The sequence below is a fragment of the Salvelinus alpinus genome, chromosome 11 (assembly GCF_045679555.1).
Source record: "Salvelinus alpinus chromosome 11, SLU_Salpinus.1, whole genome shotgun sequence".
Taxonomy (NCBI): Eukaryota; Metazoa; Chordata; class Actinopteri; order Salmoniformes; family Salmonidae; genus Salvelinus; species Salvelinus alpinus.
In genome coordinates, this window is record NC_092096.1 from 74,030,821 (window position 1) to 74,053,320 (window position 22,500).

The 22,500-nt window shown below is 45.1% G+C and overlaps 2 protein-coding genes across 2 annotated transcripts in view; both read left to right on the forward strand.

Moving 5' to 3' along the window:
* Nucleotides 1–21,662, forward strand: part of LOC139533376 (uncharacterized) — a 59,399-nt gene extending 37,737 nt beyond the window's left edge. The window contains exons 10-12 of the mRNA XM_071331422.1: nt 20,587–20,739; nt 21,024–21,222; nt 21,553–21,662. Coding sequence (XP_071187523.1) covers nt 20,587–20,739; nt 21,024–21,222; nt 21,553–21,662 — 462 coding nt within the window. The remainder of the gene's footprint in view (nt 1–20,586; nt 20,740–21,023; nt 21,223–21,552) is intronic.
* On the forward strand, nt 939–6,791 carry LOC139533445 (dentin sialophosphoprotein-like; the record flags this gene model as incomplete). Its single annotated transcript, XM_071331469.1, has 2 exons — nt 939–1,670; nt 6,276–6,791. Coding segments are annotated over 2 exons (1,248 nt in total), but the record flags the coding sequence as incomplete, so codon positions are not given.
* Nucleotides 21,663–22,500: the final 838 nt, after the last annotated feature.

Below are 22,500 nucleotides of genomic sequence, written 5' to 3' on the forward strand. Positions count from 1 at the left end.
GTGACAGTAATAGTAACAGCAGTAACAGCAGCAGTAGTAACAGCAGTAGTAACAGCAGCAGTAGTAACAGCAGGAGTAGTAACAGCAGTAGTAACAGCAGCAGTAGTAACAGCAGCAGTAGTAACAGCAGCAGTAGTAACAGCAGCAGTAGTAACAGCAGCAGTAGTAACAGCCTCAGTAGTAACATCGGTAGTGACAGTAATAGTAACAGCAGTAGTAGTAACAGCAGCAGTAGTAACAGCAGTAGTAGTAACAGCAGCAGTAGTAACAGCAGTAGTAACAGCAGGAGTAGTAACAGCAGTAGTAACAGCAGCAGTAGTAACAGCAGCAGTAGTAACAGCAGCAGTAGTAACAGCAGTAGTAGTAACAGCAGCAGTAGTAACATCAGTAGTAGTAACAGCAGTAGTAACAGCAGCAGTAGTAACAGCAGTAGTAGTAACAGCAGTAGTAACAGCAGCAGTAACAGCAGTAGTAACAGCAGCAGTAGTAACAGCAGCAGTAACAGCCTCAGTAGTAACAGCAGCAGCAGTAACAGCAGTAGTAACAGCAGCAGTAGTAACAGCCTCAGTAGTAACAGCAGCAGTAGTAACAGCAGTAGTAGTAACAGCAGTAGTAACAGCAGTAGTAGTAACAGCAGGAGTAGTAACAGCAGTAGTAACAGCAGCAGTAGTAACAGCAGCAGCAGTAACAGCAGTAGTAACAGCAGCAGTAGTAACAGCCTCAGTAGTAACAGCAGCAGTAGTAACAGTAGTAGTAGTAACAGCAGCAGTAACAGCAGTAGTAACAGCAGCAGTAACAGCAGTAGTAACAGCAGCAGTAACAGCAGTAGTAGTAACAGCAGCAGTAGTAACAGCAGCAGTAGTAACAGCAGCAGTAGTAACAGCAGCAGTAGTAACAGCAGCAGTAGTAACAGCAGCAGTAACAGCAGTAGTAACAGCAGCAGTAGTAACAGCAGCAGTAGTAACAGCAGTAGTAGTAACAGCAGCAGTAACAGCAGCAGCAGTAGTAACAGCAGCAGCAGTAGTAACAGCAGCAGTAGTAGTAACAGCAGCAGTAACAGCCTCAGTAGTAACAGCAGTAGTAGTAACAGCAGTAGTAACAGCAGCAGTAGTAACAGCAGTAGTAGTAACAGCAGTAGTAGTAACAGCAGCAATAGTAACAGCAGTAGTAGTAACAGCAGCAGTAGTAACAGCAGCAGTAGTAGTAACAGCAGTAGTAACAGCAGCAGTAGTAACAGCAGCAGTAACAGCAGTAGTAACAGCAGCAGCAGTAACAGCAGTAGTAACAGCAGTAGTAGTAACAGCCTCAGTAGTAACAGCAGTAGTAGTAACAGCAGTAGTAACAGCAGCAGTAGTAACAGCAGCAGTAGTAACAGCAGTAGTAACAGCAGCAGTAACAGCAGTAGTAACAGCAGCAGCAGTAACAGCAGTAGTAACAGCAGCAGTAGTAACAGCAGTAGTAACAGCAGTAGTAGTAACAGCAGTAGTAGTAACAGCAGTAGTAGTAACAGTAGCAGTAGTAACAGCAGTAGTAACAGCAGCAGTAGTAACAGCAGTAACAGCAGCAGTAGTAACAGCAGTAGTAACAGCAGTAGTAACAGCAGGAGTAGTAACAGCAGTAGTAACAGCAGCAGTAGTAACAGCAGCAGTAGTAACAGCAGCAGTAGTAACATCAGTAGTAGTAACAGCAGTAGTAACAGCAGCAGTAGTAACATCAGTAGTAGTAACAGCAGTAGTAACAGCAGCAGTAACAGCAGTAGTAGTAACATCAGTAGTAGTAACAGCAGTAGTAACAGCAGCAGTAACAGCAGTAGTAACAGCAGCAGCAGTAACAGCAGTAGTAGTAACAGCAGTAGTAACAGCAGCAGTAGTAACAGTAGTAGTAACAGCAGTAGTAACAGCAGTAGTAGTAACATCAGTAGTAGTAACAGCAGTAGTAACAGCAGCAGTAGTAACAGCAGTAGTAGTAACAGCAGCAGTAACAGCAGCAGTAACAGCAGTAGTAACAGCAGTAGTAGTAACAGTAGTAGTAGTAACAGCAGTAGTAACAGCAGCAGCAGTAACAGCAGTAGTAGTAACAGCAGTAGTAGTAACAGCAGCAGTAACAGCAGTAGTAACAGCAGCAGTAGTAACAGCAGTAGTAGTAACAGTAGTAGTAGTAACAGCAGTAACAGCCTCAGTAGTAACAGCAGTAGTAGTAACAGCAGCAGTAGTAGTAACAGCAGTAGTAGTAACAGCAGTAGTAACAGCAGCAGTAGTAACAGCAGTAGTAGTAACAGCAGCAGTAACAGCAGCAGTAACAGCAGTAGTAACAGCAGCAGCAGTAACAGCAGTAGTAGTAACAGTAGTAGTAGTAACAGCAGCAGTAACAGCAGTAGTAACAGCAGCAGTAGTAACAGCAGCAGCAGTAACAGCAGTAGTAGTAACAGTAGTAGTAACAGCAGCAGTAGTAGTAACAGCAGTAACAGCCTCAGTAGTAACAGCAGTAGTAGTAACAGCAGCAGTAACAGCAGCAGTAGTAACAGCAGCAATAGTAACAGCAGCAGTAGTAACAGCAGCAGTAGTAACAGCAGCAGTAACAGCCTCAGTAGTAACAGCAGTAGTAGTAACAGCAGCAGTAACAGCAGCAGTAACAGCAGTAGTAGTAACAGCAGCAATAGTAACAGCAGCAGTAGAAACAGCAGCAGTAGTAACAGCAGCAGTAACAGCCTCAGTAGTAACAGCAGTAGTAGTAACAGCAGCAGTAACAGCAGCAGTAACAGCAGTAGTAGTAACAGCCTCAGTAGTAACAGCAGCAGTAGTAACAGCAGTAGTAGTAACAGCAGTAGTAACAGCAGTAGTAACAGCCTCAGTAGTAACAGCAGCAGTAGTAACAGCAGTAGTAACAGCCTCAGTAGTAACAGCAGCAGTAGTAACAGCAGTAGTAACAGCAGCAGTAGTAACAGCAGTAGTAGTAACAGCAGCAGTAGTAACAGCCTCAGTAGTAACAGCAGTAGTGGTAACAGCAGCAGTAGTAACAGCAGCAGTAGTAACAGCAGCAGTAGTAACAGCAGCAGTAGTAACAGCAGCAGTAGTAACAGCAGCAGTAGTAACAGCAGCAGTAGTAACAGCAGTAGTAGTAACAGCAGCAGTAGTAACAGCAGCAGTAGTAACAGCAGCAGTAGTAACAGCAGCAGTAGTAACATCAGTAGTAGTAACAGCAGCAGTAGTAACATCAGTAGTAGTAACAGCAGTAGTAACAGCAGCAGTAACAGCAGTAGTAGTAACATCAGTAGTAGTAACAGCAGTAGTAACAGCAGCAGTAACAGCAGTAGTAACAGCAGCAGCAGTAACAGCAGTAGTAGTAACAGCAGTAGTAACAGCAGCAGTAGTAACAGTAGTAGTAACAGCAGTAGTAACAGCAGTAGTAGTAACATCAGTAGTAGTAACAGCAGTAGTAACAGCAGCAGTAGTAACAGCAGTAGTAGTAACAGCAGCAGTAACAGCAGTAGTAACAGCAGTAGTAACAGCAGTAGTAGTAACAGTAGTAGTAGTAACAGCAGTAGTAACAGCAGCAGCAGTAACAGCAGTAGTAGTAACAGCAGTAGTAGTAACAGCAGCAGTAACAGCAGTAGTAACAGCAGCAGTAGTAACAGCAGTAGTAGTAACAGTAGTAGTAGTAACAGCAGTAACAGCCTCAGTAGTAACAGCAGTAGTAGTAACAGCAGCAGTAGTAGTAACAGCAGTAGTAGTAACAGCAGTAGTAACAGCAGCAGTAGTAACAGCAGTAGTAGTAACAGCAGCAGTAACAGCAGCAGTAACAGCAGTAGTAACAGCAGCAGCAGTAACAGCAGTAGTAGTAACAGTAGTAGTAGTAACAGCAGCAGTAACAGCAGTAGTAACAGCAGCAGTAGTAACAGCAGCAGCAGTAACAGCAGTAGTAGTAACAGTAGTAGTAACAGCAGCAGTAGTAGTAACAGCAGTAACAGCCTCAGTAGTAACAGCAGTAGTAGTAACAGCAGCAGTAACAGCAGCAGTAGTAACAGCAGCAATAGTAACAGCAGCAGTAGTAACAGCAGCAGTAGTAACAGCAGCAGTAACAGCCTCAGTAGTAACAGCAGTAGTAGTAACAGCAGCAGTAACAGCAGCAGTAACAGCAGTAGTAGTAACAGCAGCAATAGTAACAGCAGCAGTAGAAACAGCAGCAGTAGTAACAGCAGCAGTAACAGCCTCAGTAGTAACAGCAGTAGTAGTAACAGCAGCAGTAACAGCAGCAGTAACAGCAGTAGTAGTAACAGCCTCAGTAGTAACAGCAGCAGTAGTAACAGCAGTAGTAGTAACAGCAGTAGTAACAGCAGTAGTAACAGCCTCAGTAGTAACAGCAGCAGTAGTAACAGCAGTAGTAACAGCCTCAGTAGTAACAGCAGCAGTAGTAACAGCAGTAGTAACAGCAGCAGTAGTAACAGCAGTAGTAGTAACAGCAGCAGTAGTAACAGCCTCAGTAGTAACAGCAGTAGTGGTAACAGCAGCAGTAGTAACAGCAGCAGTAGTAACAGCAGTAGTAGTAACAGCAGCAGTAGTAACAGCAGCAGTAGTAACAGCAGCAGTAGTAACAGCAGCAGTAGTAACAGCAGTAGTAGTAACAGCAGCAGTAGTAACAGCAGCAGTAGTAACAGCAGCAGTAGTAACAGCAGTAGTAGTAACAGCCTCAGTAGTAACAGCAGTAGTAGTAACAGCAGCAGTAGTAACAGCAGCAGTAGTAACAGCAGCAGTAGTAACAGCAGCAGTAGTAACAGCCTCAGTAGTAACAGCAGTAGTAGTAACAGCAGCAGTAGTAACAGCAGCAGTAGTAACAGCAGCAGTAGTAACAGCCTCAGTAGTAACAGCAGCAGTAGTAACAGCAGTAGTAGTAACAGCAGTAGTAACAGCAGCAGTAGTAACAGCAGTAGTAGTAACAGCAGCAGTAGTAACAGCAGTAGTAGTAACAGCAGCAGTAGTAACAGCCTCAGTAGTAACAGCAGTAGTAGTAACAGCAGTAGTAACAGCAGTAGTAGTAACAGCAGCAGTAGTAACAGCAGCAGTAGTAACAGCAGCAGTAGTAACAGCAGCAGTAGTAACAGCAGTAGTAGTAACAGTAGTAGTAACAGCAGTAGTAACAGCAGTAGTAGTAACAGCCTCAGTAGTAACAGCAGTAGTAGTAACAGCAGTAGTAGTAACAGCCTCAGTAGTAACAGCAGTAGTAGTAACAGCAGCAGTAGTAACAGCAGCAGTAGTAACAGCAGCAGTAGTAACAGCCTCAGTAGTAACAGCAGTAGTAGTAACAGCAGCAGTAGTAACAGCAGTAGTAGTAACAGCAGCAGTAGTAACAGCAGCAGTAGTAACAGCAGCAGTAGTAACAGCAGTAGTAGTAACAGCAGCAGTAGTAACAGCAGCAGTAGTAACAGCAGCAGTAGTAACAGCCTCAGTAGTAACAGCAGTAGTAGTAACAGCAGCAGTAGTAACAGCAGTAATAACAGCAGTAGTAGTAACAGCAGTAGTAGTAACAGCAGCAGTAGTAACAGCAGCAGTAGTAACAGCAGCAGTAGTAACAGCAGCAGTAGTAACAGCAGTAATAACAGCAGTAGTAACAGCAGTAGTAACAGCAGTAGTAACAGCAGTAGTAGTAACAGCAGCAGTAGTAACAGCAGCAGTAGTAACAGCAGTAGTAACAGCCTCAGTAGTAACAGCAGTAGTAACAGCAGCAGTAGTAACAGCAGCAGTAGTAACAGCAGCAGTAGTAACAGCCTCAGTAGTAACAGCAGTAGTAGTAACAGCAGTAGTAACAGCAGCAGTAACAGCAGTAGTAGTAACAGCAGCAGTAGTAACAGCAGTAGTAACAGCAGCGGTAACAGCAGTAGTAGTAACAGCAGCAGTAGTAACAGCAGTAGTAACAGCAGCGGTAACAGCAGTAGTAGTAACAGCAGTAGTAACAGCAGCAGTAGTAACAGCAGTAGTAACAGCAGTAGTAGTAACAGCAGCAGTAGTAACAGCAGCAGTAGTAACAGCAGCGGTAACAGCAGTAGTAGTAACAGTAGTAGTAACAGCAGTAGTAGTAACAGCAGTAGTAGTAACAGCAGCAGTAGTAACAGCAGCAGTAGTAACAGCAGCAGTAGTAACAGCCTCAGTAGTAACAGCAGTAGTAACAGCAGTAGTAGTAACAGTAGTAGTAACAGCAGCAGTAGTAACAGTAGTAGTAACAGCAGTACTAGTAACAGCAGCAGTAGTAACAGCAGCAGTAGTAACAGCAGCAGTAGTAACAGCAGTAGTAGTAACAGCAGCAGTAGTAACAGTAGTAGTAACAGCAGTACTAGTAACAGCAGCAGTAGTAACAGCAGCAGTAGTAACAGCAGCGGTAACAGCAGTAGTAGTAACAGTAGTAGTAACAGCAGCAGTAGTAACAGTAGTAGTAACAGCAGCAGTAGTAACAGTAGTAGTAACAGCAGCAGTAACAGCAGCAGTAGTAACAGCAGTAGTAGTAACAGTAGTAGTAACAGCAGTAGTAACAGCAGTAGTAGTAACAGCAGCAGTAACAGCAGTAGTAGTAACAGCAGTAGTAGTAACAGCAGCAGTAACAGCAGTAGTAGTAACAGCAGTAGTAGTAACAGTAGTAGTAACAGCAGTAGTAACAGCAGTAGTAACAGCAGCAGTAGTAACAGCAGTAGTAGTAACAGCAGCAGTAGTAACAGCAGTAGTAGTAACAGTAGTAGTAACAGTAGTAGTAACAGCAGTAGTAACAGCAGTAGTAGTAACAGCAGCAGTAGTAACAGCAGTAGTAGTAACAGTAGTAGTAACAGCAGCAGTAGTAACAGCAGCAGTAGTAACAGCAGTAGTAGTAACAGCAGCAGTAACAGCAGTAGTAACAGCCTCAGTAGTAACAGCAGTAGTAGTAACAGCAGCAGTAGTAACAGCAGTAGTAGTAACAGCAGCAGTAGTAACAGCAGTAGTAGTAACAGCAGTAGTAGTAACAGCAGTAGTAACAGCAGCAGTAGTAACAGCAGCAGTAACAGCAGTAGTAACAGCCTCAGTAGTAACAGCAGTAGTAGTAACAGCAGTAGTAGTAACAGCAGCAGTAGTAACAGCAGTAGTAACAGCAGTAGTAGTAACATCAGTAGTAGTAACAGCAGTAGTAACAGCAGTAGTAGTAACAGCCTCAGTAGTAACAGCAGCAGTAGTAACAGCCTCAGTAGTAACAGCAGCAGTAGTAACAGCAGCAGTAGTAACAGCAGTAGTAGTAACAGCAGCAGTAGTAACAGCAGTAGTAACAGCAGTAGTAGTAACAGCAGTAGTAACAGCAGTAGTAACAGCAGTAGTAGTAACAGCCTCAGTAGTAACAGCCTCAGTAGTAACAGCAGTAGTAGTAACAGCAGCAGTAGTAACAGCAGTAGTAACAGCAGTAGTAGTAACAGCCTCAGTAGTAACAGCAGCAGTAGTAACAGCAGTAGTAACAGCAGTAGTAGTAACAGCAGCAGCAGTAACAGTAGTAGTAACAGCAGTAGTAGTAACAGTAGTAGTAACAGCAGCAGTAGTAACAGTAGTAGTAACAGCAGCAGTAGTAACAGTAGTAGTAACAGCAGCAGTAACAGCAGCAGTAGTAACAGCAGTAGTAGTAACAGTAGTAGTAACAGCAGTAGTAACAGCAGTAGTAGTAACAGCAGCAGTAACAGCAGTAGTAGTAACAGCAGTAGTAGTAACAGCAGCAGTAGTAACAGCAGTAGTAGTAACAGTAGTAGTAACAGTAGTAGTAACAGCAGTAGTAACAGCAGTAGTAGTAACAGCAGCAGTAGTAACAGCAGTAGTAGTAACAGTACTAGTAACAGCAGCAGTAGTAACAGCAGCAGTAGTAACAGCAGTAGTAGTAACAGCAGCAGTAACAGCAGTAGTAACAGCCTCAGTAGTAACAGCAGTAGTAGTAACAGCAGCAGTAGTAACAGCAGTAGTAGTAACAGCAGCAGTAGTAACAGCAGTAGTAGTAACAGCAGTAGTAGTAACAGCAGTAGTAACAGCAGCAGTAGTAACAGCAGCAGTAACAGCAGTAGTAACAGCCTCAGTAGTAACAGCAGTAGTAGTAACAGCAGTAGTAGTAACAGCAGCAGTAGTAACAGCAGTAGTAACAGCAGTAGTAGTAACAGCAGTAGTAGTAACAGCAGTAGTAACAGCAGTAGTAGTAACAGCCTCAGTAGTAACAGCAGCAGTAGTAACAGCCTCAGTAGTAACAGCAGCAGTAGTAACAGCAGCAGTAGTAACAGCAGTAGTAGTAACAGCAGCAGTAGTAACAGCAGTAGTAACAGCAGTAGTAGTAACAGCAGTAGTAACAGCAGTAGTAACAGCAGTAGTAGTAACAGCCTCAGTAGTAACAGCAGTAGTAGTAACAGCAGTAGTAGTAACAGCAGCAGTAGTAACAGCAGTAGTAACAGCAGTAGTAGTAACAGCCTCAGTAGTAACAGCAGCAGTAGTAACAGCAGTAGTAACAGCAGTAGTAGTAACAGCAGCAGCAGTAACAGTAGTAGTAACAGCAGCAGTAGTAACAGCAGCAGTAACAGCAGCAGTAGTAACAGCCTCAGTAGTAACAGCAGCAGTAGTAACAGCAGTAGTAACAGCAGTAGTAGTAACAGCAGCAGCAGTAACAGCAGTAGTAACAGCAGCAGTAACAGCAGTAGTAACAGCAGTAGTAACAGCAGCAGCAGTAACAGCCTCAGTAGTAACAGCAGCAGTAACAGCAGTAGTAACAGCAGCAGTAGTAACAGCAGCAGTAGTAACAGCAGCAGTAGTAACAGCAGCAGCAGTAACAGCCTCAGTAGTAACAGCAGCAGTAGTAACAGCAGTAGTAACAGCAGTAGTAGTAACAGCAGCAGCAGTAACAGTAGTAGTAACAGCCTCAGTAGTAACAGCAGCAGTAGTAACAGCAGTAGTAGTAACAGCCTCAGTAGTAACAGCAGCAGTAGTAACAGCAGCAGTAGTAACAGTAGTAGTAACAGCAGCAGCAGTAGTAACAGCAGCAGCAGTAACAGTAGTAGTAACAGCAGCAGCAGTAACAGCCTCAGTAGTAACAGCCTCAGTAGTAACAGCAGCAGTAGTAACAGCAGTAGTAACAGCAGTAGTAGTAACAGCAGTAGTAGTAACAGCAGTAGTAACAGCAGTAGTAGTAACAGCCTCAGTAGTAACAGCAGCAGTAGTAACAGCCTCAGTAGTAACAGCAGCAGTAGTAACAGCAGCAGTAGTAACAGCAGTAGTAGTAACAGCAGCAGTAGTAACAGCAGTAGTAACAGCAGTAGTAGTAACAGCCTCAGTAGTAACAGCAGTAGTAGTAACAGCAGTAGTAGTAACAGCAGCAGTAGTAACAGCAGTAGTAACAGCAGTAGTAGTAACAGCCTCAGTAGTAACAGCAGCAGTAGTAACAGCAGTAGTAACAGCAGTAGTAGTAACAGCAGCAGCAGTAACAGTAGTAGTAACAGCAGCAGTAGTAACAGCAGCAGTAACAGCAGCAGTAGTAACAGCCTCAGTAGTAACAGCAGCAGTAGTAACAGCAGTAGTAACAGCAGTAGTAGTAACAGCAGCAGCAGTAACAGCAGTAGTAACAGCAGCAGTAACAGCAGTAGTAACAGCAGTAGTAACAGCAGCAGCAGTAACAGCCTCAGTAGTAACAGCAGCAGTAACAGCAGTAGTAACAGCAGCAGTAGTAACAGCAGCAGTAGTAACAGCAGCAGTAGTAACAGCAGCAGCAGTAACAGCCTCAGTAGTAACAGCAGCAGTAGTAACAGCAGTAGTAACAGCAGTAGTAGTAACAGCAGCAGCAGTAACAGTAGTAGTAACAGCCTCAGTAGTAACAGCAGCAGTAGTAACAGCAGTAGTAGTAACAGCCTCAGTAGTAACAGCAGCAGTAGTAACAGCAGCAGTAGTAACAGTAGTAGTAACAGCAGCAGCAGTAGTAACAGCAGCAGCAGTAACAGTAGTAGTAACAGCAGCAGCAGTAACAGCCTCAGTAGTAACAGCCTCAGTAGTAACAGCAGCAGTAGTAACAGCAGTAGTAGTAACAGCCTCAGTAGTAACAGCAGCAGTAGTAACAGCAGCAGTAGTAACAGCAGTAGTAGTAACAGCAGCAGTAGTAACAGTAGTAGTAGTAACAGCAGTAGTAGTAACAGCAGCAGTAGTAACAGCAGCAGTAGTAACAGCAGCAGTAGTAACAGTAGTAGTAGTAACAGCAGTAGTAGTAACAGCAGTAGTAACAGCAGCAGTAGTAACAGCAGTAGTAGTAACAGCAGCAGTAGTAACAGCCTCAGTAGTAACAGCAGTAGTAGTAACAGCAGCAGTAGTAACAGCAGCAGTAGTAACAGCAGCAGTAGTAACAGCAGCAGTAGTAACAGTAGCAGTAGTAACAGCCTCAGTAGTAACAGCAGTAGTAGTAACAGCAGCAGTAGTAGTAGTAACAGCAGCAGTAGTAACAGCAGCAGTAGTAACAGCAGCAGTAGTAACAGCAGTAGTAGTAACAGCAGCAGTAGTAACAGCAGCAGTAGTAACAGCAGCAGTAGTAACAGCAGCAGTAGTAACAGCCTCAGTAGTAACAGCAGTAGTAGTAACAGCAGCAGTAGTAACAGCCTCAGTAGTAACAGCAGTAGTAGTAACAGCCTCAGTAGTAACAGCAGCAGTAGTAACAGCAGCAGTAGTAACAGCCTCAGTAGTAACAGCAGTAGTAGTAACAGCAGCAGTAGTAACAGCAGCAGTAGTAACAGCAGCAGTAGTAACAGCAGTAGTAGTAACAGCAGCAGTAGTAACAGCCTCAGTAGTAACAGCAGTAGTAGTAACAGCCTCAGTAGTAACAGCAGCAGTAGTAACAGCAGCAGTAGTAACAGCAGCAGTAGTAACAGCAGTAGTAACAGCCTCAGTAGTAACAGCAGTAGTAACAGCAGCAGTAGTAACAGCAGCAGTAGTAACAGCAGCAGTAGTAACAGCCTCAGTAGTAACAGCAGTAGTAACAGCAGCAGTAGTAACAGCAGTAGTAACAGCAGTAGTAGTAACAGCAGCAGTAGTAACAGCAGCAGTAGTAACAGCAGCGGTAACAGCAGTAGTAGTAACAGCAGTAGTAACAGCAGCAGTAGTAACAGCAGTAGTAACAGCAGTAGTAGTAACAGCAGCAGTAGTAACAGCAGCAGTAGTAACAGCAGCGGTAACAGCAGTAGTAGTAACAGTAGTAGTAACAGCAGTAGTAGTAACAGCAGTAGTAGTAACAGCAGCAGTAGTAACAGCAGCAGTAGTAACAGCAGTAGTAACAGCAGCAGTAGTAACAGCAGTAGTAACAGCAGCAGTAGTAACAGCAGCGGTAACAGCAGTAGTAACAGCAGCAGTAGTAACAGTAGTAGTAACAGCAGCGGTAACAGCAGTAGTAGTAACATCAGTAGTAGTAACAGCAGCAGTAGTAACAGTAGTAATAACAGCAGCAGTAGTAACAGTAGTAGTAACAGCAGTACTAGTAACAGCAGCAGTAGTAACAGCAGCAGTAGTAACAGCAGCAGTAGTAACAGCAGTAGTAGTAACAGCAGCAGTAGTAACAGTAGTAGTAACAGCAGTAGTAACAGCAGTAGTAGTAACAGCAGCAGTAGTAACAGCAGTAGTAGTAACAGCAGTAGTAACAGCAGTAGTAACAGCAGTAGTAGTAACAGCAGCAGTAGTAACAGTAGTAGTAACAGCAGTAGTAACAGCAGTAGTAACAGCAGCAGTAGTAACAGCAGTAGTAGTAACAGTAGTAGTAACAGCAGTAGTAACAGCAGTAGTAGTAACAGCAGCAGTAGTAACAGCAGTAGTAGTAACAGTAGTAGTAACAGCAGTAGTAACAGCAGTAGTAGTAACAGCAGCAGTAACAGCAGTAGTAGTAACAACAGTAGTAGTAACAGCAGCAGTAACAGCAGTAGTAGTAACAGCAGTAGTAGTAACAGTAGTAGTAACAGCAGTAGTAACAGCAGTAGTAGTAACAGCAGCAGTAACAGCAGTAGTAGTAAAAGCAGTAGTAGTAACAGTAGTAGTAACAGCAGTAGTAACAGCAGTAGTAGTAACAGCAGCAGTAACAGCAGCAGTAGTAACAGCAGTAGTAGTAACAGCAGCAGTAGTAACAGCCTCAGTAGTAACAGCAGTAGTAGTAACAGCAGCAGTAGTAACAGCAGTAGTAGTAACAGCAGCAGTAGTAACAGCAGTAGTAGTAACAGCAGTAGTAGTAACAGCAGTAGTAACAGCAGCAGTAGTAACAGCAGCAGTAACAGCAGTAGTAACAGCCTCAGTAGTAACAGCAGTAGTAGTAACAGCAGTAGTAGTAACAGCAGCAGTAGTAACAGCAGTAGTAACAGCAGTAGTAGTAACAGCAGTAGTAGTAACAGCAGTAGTAACAGCAGCAGTAACAGCAGTAGTAACAGCCTCAGTAGTAACAGCAGTAGTAGTAACAGCAGTAGTAGTAACAGCAGCAGTAGTAACAGCAGTAGTAACAGCAGTAGTAGTAACAGCAGTAGTAGTAACAGCAGTAGTAGTAACAGCCTCAGTAGTAACAGCAGCAGTAGTAACAGCCTCAGTAGTAACAGCAGCAGTAGTAACAGCAGCAGTAGTAACAGCAGTAGTAGTAACAGCAGCAGTAGTAACAGCAGTAGTAACAGCAGTAGTAGTAACAGCAGTAGTAACAGCAGTAGTACTAACAGCCTCAGTAGTAACAGCCTCAGTAGTAACAGCAGTAGTAGTAACAGCAGTAGTAGTAACAGCAGCAGTAGTAACAGCAGTAGTAACAGCAGTAGTAGTAACAGCCTCAGTAGTAACAGCAGCAGTAGTAACAGCAGTAGTAACAGCAGTAGTAGTAACAGCAGCAGCAGTAACAGTAGTAGTAACAGCAGCAGTAGTAACAGCAGCAGTAACAGCAGCAGTAGTAACAGCCTCAGTAGTAACAGCAGCAGTAGTAACAGCAGTAGTAACAGCAGTAGTAGTAACAGCAGCAGCAGTAACAGCAGTAGTAACAGCAGCAGTAACAGCAGTAGTAACAGCAGTAGTAACAGCAGCAGCAGTAACAGCCTCAGTAGTAACAGCAGCAGTAACAGCAGTAGTAACAGCAGTAGTAACAGCAGCAGTAGTAACAGCAGCAGTAGTAACAGCAGCAGTAGTAACAGCAGCAGCAGTAACAGCCTCAGTAGTAACAGCAGCAGTAGTAACAGCAGTAGTAACAGCAGTAGTAATAACAGCAGCAGCAGTAACAGTAGTAGTAACAGCCTCAGTAGTAACAGCAGCAGTAGTAACAGCAGTAGTAGTAACAGCCTCAGTAGTAACAGCAGCAGTAGTAACAGCAGCAGTAGTAACAGTAGTAGTAACAGCAGCAGCAGTAGTAACAGCAGCAGCAGTAACAGTAGTAGTAACAGCAGCAGCAGTAACAGCCTCAGTAGTAACAGCCTCAGTAGTAACAGCAGCAGTAGTAACAGCAGTAGTAGTAACAGCCTCAGTAGTAACAGCAGCAGTAGTAACAGCAGCAGTAGTAACAGTAGTAGTAACAGCAGCAGCAGTAGTAACAGCAGCAGCAGTAACAGTAGTAGTAACAGCAGCAGTAGTAACAGCAGCAGTAGTAACAGCCTCAGTAGTAACAGCAGCAGTAGTAACAGTAGTAGTAGTAACAGCAGTAGTAGTAACAGCAGTAGTAACAGCAGCAGTAGTAACAGCAGTAGTAGTAACAGCAGCAGTAGTAACAGCCTCAGTAGTAACAGCAGTAGTAGTAACAGCAGCAGTAGTAACAGCAGCAGTAGTAACAGCAGCAGTAGTAACAGCAGCAGTAGTAACAGCAGCAGTAGTAACAGCAGCAGTAGTAACAGCAGCAGTAGTAACAGCAGTAGTAGTAACAGCAGCAGTAGTAACAGTATTAGTAGTAACAGCAGTAGTAGTAACAGCAGCAGTAGTAACAGCAGCAGTAGTAACAGCAGCAGTAGTAACAGTAGTAGTAGTAACAGCAGTAGTAGTAACAGCAGTAGTAACAGCAGCAGTAGTAACAGCAGTAGTAGTAACAGCAGCAGTAGTAACAGCCTCAGTAGTAACAGCAGTAGTAGTAACAGCAGCAGTAGTAACAGCCTCAGTAGTAACAGCAGTAGTAGTAACAGCCTCAGTAGTAACAGCAGCAGTAGTAACAGCAGCAGTAGTAACAGCAGCAGTAGTAACAGCAGTAGTAACAGCCTCAGTAGTAACAGCAGTAGTAACAGCAGCAGTAGTAACAGCAGCAGTAGTAACAGCCTCAGTAGTAACAGCAGTAATAACAGCAGTAGTAGTAACAGCAGTAGTAGTAACAGCAGCAGTAGTAACAGCAGCAGTAGTAACAGCCTCAGTAGTAACAGCAGTAGTAACAGCAGCAGTAGTAACAGCAGTAGTAACAGCAGTAGTAGTAACAGCAGCAGTAGTAACAGCAGCAGTAGTAACAGCAGCGGTAACAGCAGTAGTAGTAACAGCAGTAGTAACAGCAGCAGTAGTAACAGCAGTAGTAACAGCAGTAGTAGTAACAGCAGCAGTAGTAACAGCAGCAGTAGTAACAGCAGCGGTAACAGCAGTAGTAGTAACAGTAGTAGTAACAGCAGTAGTAGTAACAGCAGTAGTAGTAACAGCAGCAGTAGTAACAGCAGCAGTAGTAACAGCAGCAGTAGTAACAGCAGTAGTAACAGCAGCAGTAGTAACAGCAGTAGTAACAGCAGCAGTAGTAACAGCAGCGGTAACAGCAGTAGTAACAGCAGCAGTAGTAACAGTAGTAGTAACAGCAGCGGTAACAGCAGTAGTAGTAACAGCAGTAGTAGTAACAGCAGCAGTAGTAACAGTAGTAGTAACAGCAGCAGTAGTAACAGTAGTAGTAACAGCAGTACTAGTAACAGCAGCAGTAGTAACAGCAGCAGTAGTAACAGCAGTAGTAGTAACAGCAGCAGTAGTAACAGTAGTAGTAACAGCAGTAGTAACAGCAGTAGTAGTAACAGCAGCAGTAGTAACAGCAGTAGTAGTAACAGCAGTAGTAACAGCAGTAGTAACAGCAGTAGTAGTAACAGCAGCAGTAGTAACAGTAGTAGTAACAGCAGTAGTAACAGCAGTAGTAACAGCAGCAGTAGTAACAGCAGTAGTAGTAACAGTAGTAGTAACAGCAGTAGTAACAGCAGTAGTAGTAACAGCAGCAGTAACAGCAGTAGTAGTAACAGCAGTAGTAGTAACAGCAGCAGTAACAGCAGTAGTAGTAACAGCAGTAGTAGTAACAGTAGTAGTAACAGCAGTAGTAACAGCAGTAGTAGTAACAGCAGCAGTAACAGCAGTAGTAGTAAAAGCAGTAGTAGTAACAGTAGTAGTAACAGCAGTAGTAACAGCAGTAGTAGTAACAGCAGCAGTAACAGCAGCAGTAGTAACAGCAGTAGTAGTAACAGCAGCAGTAGTAACAGCCTCAGTAGTAACAGCAGTAGTAGTAACAGCAGCAGTAGTAACAGCAGTAGTAGTAACAGCAGCAGCAGTAACAGCAGTAGCAGTAACAGCAGTAGTAGTAACAGCAGCAGTAGTAACAGCAGTAGTAGTAACAGCAGTAGTAGTAACAGCAGCAGTAGTAACAGCAGTAGTAGTAACAGCAGTAGTAGTAACAGCAGCAGTAGTAACAGCAGTAGTAGTAACAGCAGTAGTAACAGCAGCAGTAGTAACAGCAGCAGTAACAGCAGTAGTAACAGCCTCAGTAGTAACAGCAGTAGTAGTAACAGCAGCAGTAGTAACAGCAGTAGTAACAGCCTCAGTAACAGCAGCAGCAGTAGTAACAGCAGCAGCAGTAACAGCAGCAGTAGTAACAGCAGTAGTAGTAACAGCAGCAGTAGTAACAGCAGCAGTAGTAACATTAGTAGTAGTAACAGCAGTAGTAACAGCAGTAGTAGTAACAGCAGTAGTAGTAACAGCAGTAGTAACAGCAGCAGTAGTAACAGCAGTAGTAGTAACAGCAGTAGTAACAGCCTCAGTAGTAACAGCAGTAGTAGTAACAGCCTCAGTAGTAACAGCAGCAGTAGTAACAGCAGCAGCAGTAACAGCAGCAGTAGTAACAGCAGTAGTAGTAACAGCCTCAGTAGTAACAGCAGCAGTAGTAACAGCAGCAGCAGTAACAGCAGCAGTAGTAACAGCAGTAGTAGTAACAGCAGCAGTAGTAACAGCAGCAGTAGTAACAGCAGTAGTAACAGCAGCAGCAGTAGTAACAGCAGTAGTAGTAACAGCAGTAGTAGTAACAGCAGCAGCAGTAACAGTAGTAGTAACAGCAGTAGCAGTAACAGCAGCAGTAACAGCAGCAGCAGTAACAGCAGCAGTAACAGCAGCAGTAGTAACAGCAGCAGTAACAGCAGCAGTAACAGCAGCAGTAGTAACAGCAGTAGTAGTAACAGCAGCAGTAGTAACAGCAGCAGTAGTAACAGCAGCAGTAACAGCAGCAGTAGTAACAGCAGTAGTAGTAACAGCAGCAGCAGTAACAGCAGCAGTAGTAACAGCAGCAGTAACAGCAGTAGTAGTAACAGCAGCAGTAGTAACAGCAGCAGTAACAGCAGCAGTAACAGCAGCAGTAGTAACAGCAGCAGTAACAGCAGCAGTAACAGCAGCAGCAGTAACAGCAGCAGTAACAGCAGCAGTAACAGCAGCAGTAACAGCAGCAGCAGTAACAGCAGCAGTAACAGCAGCAGTAACAGCAGCAGTAGTAACAGCAGCAGTAACAGCAGCAGTAACAGCAGCAGCAGTAACAGCAGCAGTAACAGCAGCAGCAGTAACAGCAGCAGTAACAGCAGCAGTAACAGCAGTAGTAGTAACAGCAGCAGTAACAGCAGCAGTAACAGCAGCAGCAGTAACAGCAGCAGTAACAGCAGCAGCAGTAACAGCAGCAGCAGTAACAGCAGCAGTAGTAACAGCAGCAGTAACAGCAGCAGTAACAGCAGCAGCAGTAACAGCAGCAGTAACAGCAGCAGCAGTAACAGCAGCAGTAACAGCAGCAGCAGTAACAGCAGCAGTAACAGCAGCAGTAACAGCAGCAGCAGTAACAGCAGCAGTAACAGCAGCAGTAGTAACAGCAGTAGTAGTAACAGCAGCAGTAGTAACAGCAGCAGTAGTAACAGCAGCAGTAGTAGTAACAGCAGTAGTAGTAACAGCAGCAGTAGTAGTAACAGCAGTAGTAGTAACAGCAGCAGTAGTAACAGCAGCAGTAGTAACAGCAGTAGTAGTAACAGCAGCAGTAGTAACAGCAGTAGCAGTAACAGCAGCAGCAGTAACAGCAGCAGTAGTAACAGCAGCAGTAACAGCAGCAGTAACAGCAGCAGCAGTAACAGCAGCAGTAACAGCAGCAGCAGTAACAGCAGCAGTAACAGCAGCAGTAACAGCAGCAGCAGTAACAGCAGCAGTAACAGCAGCAGCAGTAACAGCAGCAGTAACAGCAGCAGTAACAGCAGCAGCAGTAACAGCAGCAGTAACAGCAGCAGTAGTAACAGCAGTAGTAGTAACAGCAGCAGTAGTAACAGCAGCAGTAGTAACAGCAGCAGTAGTAGTAACAGCAGTAGTAGTAACAGCAGCAGTAGTAGTAACAGCAGTAGTAGTAACAGCAGCAGTAGTAACAGCAGCAGTAGTAACAGCAGTAGTAGTAACAGCAGCAGTAGTAACAGCAGCAGTAGTAACAGCAGCAGTAGTAGTAACAGCAGCAGTAGTAACAGCAGCAGTAGTAACAGCAGTAGTAGTAACAGCAGCAGTAGTAACAGCAGCAGTAGTAACAGCAGTAGTAGTAACAGCAGCAGTAGTAACAGCAGCAGTAGTAACAGCAGCAGTAGTAGTAACAGCAGCAGTAGTAGTAACAGCAGCAGTAGTAACAGCAGCAGTAGTAACAGCAGTAGTAGTAACAGCAGCAGTAGTAGTAACAGCAGTAGTAGTAACAGCAGTAGTAGTAACAGCAGCAGTAGTAACAGCAGCAGCAGTAGTAACAGCAGTAGTAGTAACAGCAGTAGTAGTAACAGCAGCAGCAGTAACAGTAGTAGTAACAGCAGTAGCAGTAACAGCAGCAGTAACAGCAGCAGCAGTAACAGCAGCAGTAACAGCAGCAGTAGTAGCAGCAGCAGTAACAGCAGCAGTAACAGCAGCAGTAGTAACAGCAGTAGTAGTAACAGCAGCAGTAGTAACAGCAGCAGTAGTAACAGCAGCAGTAACAGCAGCAGTAGTAACAGCAGTAGTAGTAACAGCAGCAGCAGTAACAGCAGCAGTAGTAACAGCAGCAGTAACAGCAGTAGTAGTAACAGCAGCAGTAGTAACAGCAGCAGTAACAGCAGCAGTAACAGCAGCAGTAGTAACAGCAGCAGTAACAGCAGCAGTAACAGCAGCAGCAGTAACAGCAGCAGTAACAGCAGCAGTAACAGCAGCAGCAGTAACAGCAGCAGTAACAGCAGCAGTAACAGCAGCAGTAGTAACAGCAGCAGTAACAGCAGCAGTAACAGCAGCAGCAGTAACAGCAGCAGTAACAGCAGCAGCAGTAACAGCAGCAGTAACAGCAGCAGTAACAGCAGTAGTAGTAACAGCAGCAGTAACAGCAGCAGTAACAGCAGCAGCAGTAACAGCAGCAGTAACAGCAGCAGCAGTAACAGCAGCAGCAGTAACAGCAGCAGTAGTAGTAACAGCAGCAGTAGTAACAGCAGCAGTAGTAACAGCAGTAGTAGTAACAGCAGCAGTAGTAGTAACAGCAGTAGTAGTAACAGCAGTAGTAGTAACAGCAGCAGTAGTAACAGCAGCAGCAGTAGTAACAGCAGTAGTAGTAACAGCAGTAGTAGTAACAGCAGCAGCAGTAACAGTAGTAGTAACAGCAGTAGCAGTAACAGCAGCAGTAACAGCAGCAGCAGTAACAGCAGCAGTAACAGCAGCAGTAGTAACAGCAGCAGTAACAGCAGCAGTAACAGCAGCAGTAGTAACAGCAGTAGTAGTAACAGCAGCAGTAGTAACAGCAGCAGTAGTAACAGCAGCAGTAACAGCAGCAGTAGTAGTAACAGCAGCAGCAGTAACAGCAGCAGTAGTAACAGCAGCAGTAACAGCAGTAGTAGTAACAGCAGCAGTAGTAACAGCAGCAGTAACAGCAGCAGTAACAGCAGCAGTAGTAACAGCAGCAGTAACAGCAGCAGTAACAGCAGCAGCAGTAACAGCAGCAGTAACAGCAGCAGTAACAGCAGCAGCAGTAACAGCAGCAGTAACAGCAGCAGTAACAGCAGCAGTAGTAACAGCAGCAGTAACAGCAGCAGTAACAGCAGCAGCAGTAACAGCAGCAGTAACAGCAGCAGCAGTAACAGCAGCAGTAACAGCAGCAGTAACAGCAGTAGTAGTAACAGCAGCAGTAACAGCAGCAGTAACAGCAGCAGCAGTAACAGCAGCAGTAACAGCAGCAGCAGTAACAGCAGCAGCAGTAACAGCAGCAGTAGTAACAGCAGCAGTAACAGCAGCAGTAACAGCAGCAGCAGTAACAGCAGCAGTAACAGCAGCAGCAGTAACAGCAGCAGTAACAGCAGCAGCAGTAACAGCAGCAGTAACAGCAGCAGTAACAGCAGCAGCAGTAACAGCAGCAGTAACAGCAGCAGTAGTAACAGCAGTAGTAGTAACAGCAGCAGTAGTAACAGCAGCAGTAGTAACAGCAGCAGTAGTAGTAACAGCAGTAGTAGTAACAGCAGCAGTAGTAGTAACAGCAGTAGTAGTAACAGCAGCAGTAGTAACAGCAGCAGTAGTAACAGCAGTAGTAGTAACAGCAGCAGTAGTAACAGCAGTAGCAGTAACAGCAGCAGCAGTAACAGCAGCAGTAGTAACAGCAGCAGTAACAGCAGCAGTAACAGCAGCAGCAGTAACAGCAGCAGTAACAGCAGCAGCAGTAACAGCAGCAGTAACAGCAGCAGTAACAGCAGCAGCAGTAACAGCAGCAGTAACAGCAGCAGCAGTAACAGCAGCAGTAACAGCAGCAGTAACAGCAGCAGCAGTAACAGCAGCAGTAACAGCAGCAGTAGTAACAGCAGTAGTAGTAACAGCAGCAGTAGTAACAGCAGCAGTAGTAACAGCAGCAGTAGTAGTAACAGCAGTAGTAGTAACAGCAGCAGTAGTAGTAACAGCAGTAGTAGTAACAGCAGCAGTAGTAACAGCAGCAGTAGTAACAGCAGTAGTAGTAACAGCAGCAGTAGTAACAGCAGCAGTAGTAACAGCAGCAGTAGTAGTAACAGCAGCAGTAGTAACAGCAGCAGTAGTAACAGCAGTAGTAGTAACAGCAGCAGTAGTAACAGCAGCAGTAGTAACAGCAGTAGTAGTAACAGCAGCAGTAGTAACAGCAGCAGTAGTAACAGCAGCAGTAGTAGTAACAGCAGCAGTAGTAGTAACAGCAGCAGTAGTAACAGCAGCAGTAGTAACAGCAGTAGTAGTAACAGCAGCAGTAGTAGTAACAGCAGTAGTAGTAACAGCAGTAGTAGTAACAGCAGCAGTAGTAACAGCAGCAGTAGTAGTAACAGCAGTAGTAGTAACAGCAGCAGTAGTAGTAACAGCAGTAGTAGTAACAGCAGTAGTAACTCTCTCTCTCTGTTCCCCCTAGACGTCAGAGGACAGTCAGAGCCAGAGTCTCAGTAGCAGTAACAGCAGCAGTAACAGTGACTCCCGTAGCAGCATGCTTCAGGACAGGACTGCTGTTAACCTGTACGGAGACACACAGGATGACAGCCATGGTAGTGAGGAGAACCAACGCAGAGTGAGGGACACACACACACACACACACACACACACACACACACACACACACACACACACACACACACACACACACACACACACACACACACACACACACACACACACACACGTACGCAGAGACACACAGACACGTAGCCGGAGACATACAAATGCAAAGGCTAAGACACAACTGCAGGTGCACGGGTACACACAAACACACACACAAACACACACACACACACACACACAAACACACACACACACACAAACACACACATTTACTGTGTTCTCTCTCTTTACCAGAATTGGCTGGCTGCCTTCACCCATTACCTGAGGAGGAGTCGCTTGACTGTGATGGGTGGAGCGACAGGTGGGGTGGGGGCTGCTGGTGGGGTGGGGGCTGCTGGTGGGGTGGGGGCTGCTGGTGGGGTGGGGGCTGCTGGTGGGGTTAGGTGTCTCAAAGCAGGTGGGGTGGGGGCTGCCGGTGGGTGTGAGTTGAGAGGTGGGTTAGGGGGTGGGACAGGAGGGGTCACAGGTGAGGTAGGGGGTGAGTTGACAGGTGGGTTAGGGGGTGGGACAGGAGGGGTCACAGGTGAGGTGGGGGGTGATGTGATGGGTGGTGGGACAGGTGAGGTAGGGGGTGATGTGATGGGTGGTGGGACAGGTGGGGTAGGGGGTGATGTGATGGGTGGTGGGACAGGAGTGGTCACAGGTGGGGTGAGGGGTGAGTTGACAGGTGGGTTAGGGGGTGGGGTTGAGGGTGGGGTTGGGGCTAGGGTAACAGTTGAGTTGGGGGGTGCGACAGCGGGTGGGGTGGTGGGCCCTCTCACAGGCTGTAGGGGTGACACCGTCTGCCATAGCAACGAACTGACCTTTGACCTGGGGGACGATGCCCCTGGCAACCAGTACAGCAACCAGCATGGAGATGATTTGATAATGTAGCCAGACCAGAAAGAGATGAGAGGAGAGAGATAACTGGGACTGGGGTTAAAGAAATGAGAGGAGAAAGAGAGGGAGGGAGAGAGTGTGAGGGGGGAAAGAGAGAGAAAGGGGGGGGGGGAGAAGGAGAAGAAAGAGAGAGAGAAGGGGAAGGAGAAGAGAGAGAGAGAGAAGGGGAAGGAGAAGAGAGAGAGAGGGGGAGAATGAGAAGAAAGAGGGAAGGAGAGAGAGGGGGAGAAGGAGAAGAGAGAGAGAGAGATAGAGGGACCCAGGTATACATGTAGAGGTTGATAACCAGTTTTAGTTCCAGACATGTTATCCTCAGTCATGTATTCAGTGTTATAATATATCAAATATATATCAGAGTGGAACATATACTAACATATATCCAAGCATGTAGAGTGTGAGTATACAATATATTATGTATAAGATAATTAGTGTGACCTTATTAATCTATAGCAGGACAACCGTCTCCACAATAGATCATTATAATGGATCTCCTTACATGGTCTCTATATACTGGATTTACCTTCTATTGTACTGGGAAAGTATGCATTTCAGATATATGTGTGTGTTTGTCATGTATTTATAAGTATTTGTGTGTGACACAGTATATATTGACTGAATATGCTGATTAAAAACTTGATAGACGTGTCCTGAGTGTTAAAGATGGTTGTTTTTCTCAGAGGAGAGAGCGAGAGAGGCGGACTAGCAGCAGGTTACTAGGACGTAACATGTGAAGTGTTGGTCCCATGTTTCATAATCTGAACATGTGAAGTGTTGGTCCCATGTTTCATAATCTGAAATAAAAAAGGTCCCAGAAATGTTCCATATTCACAAA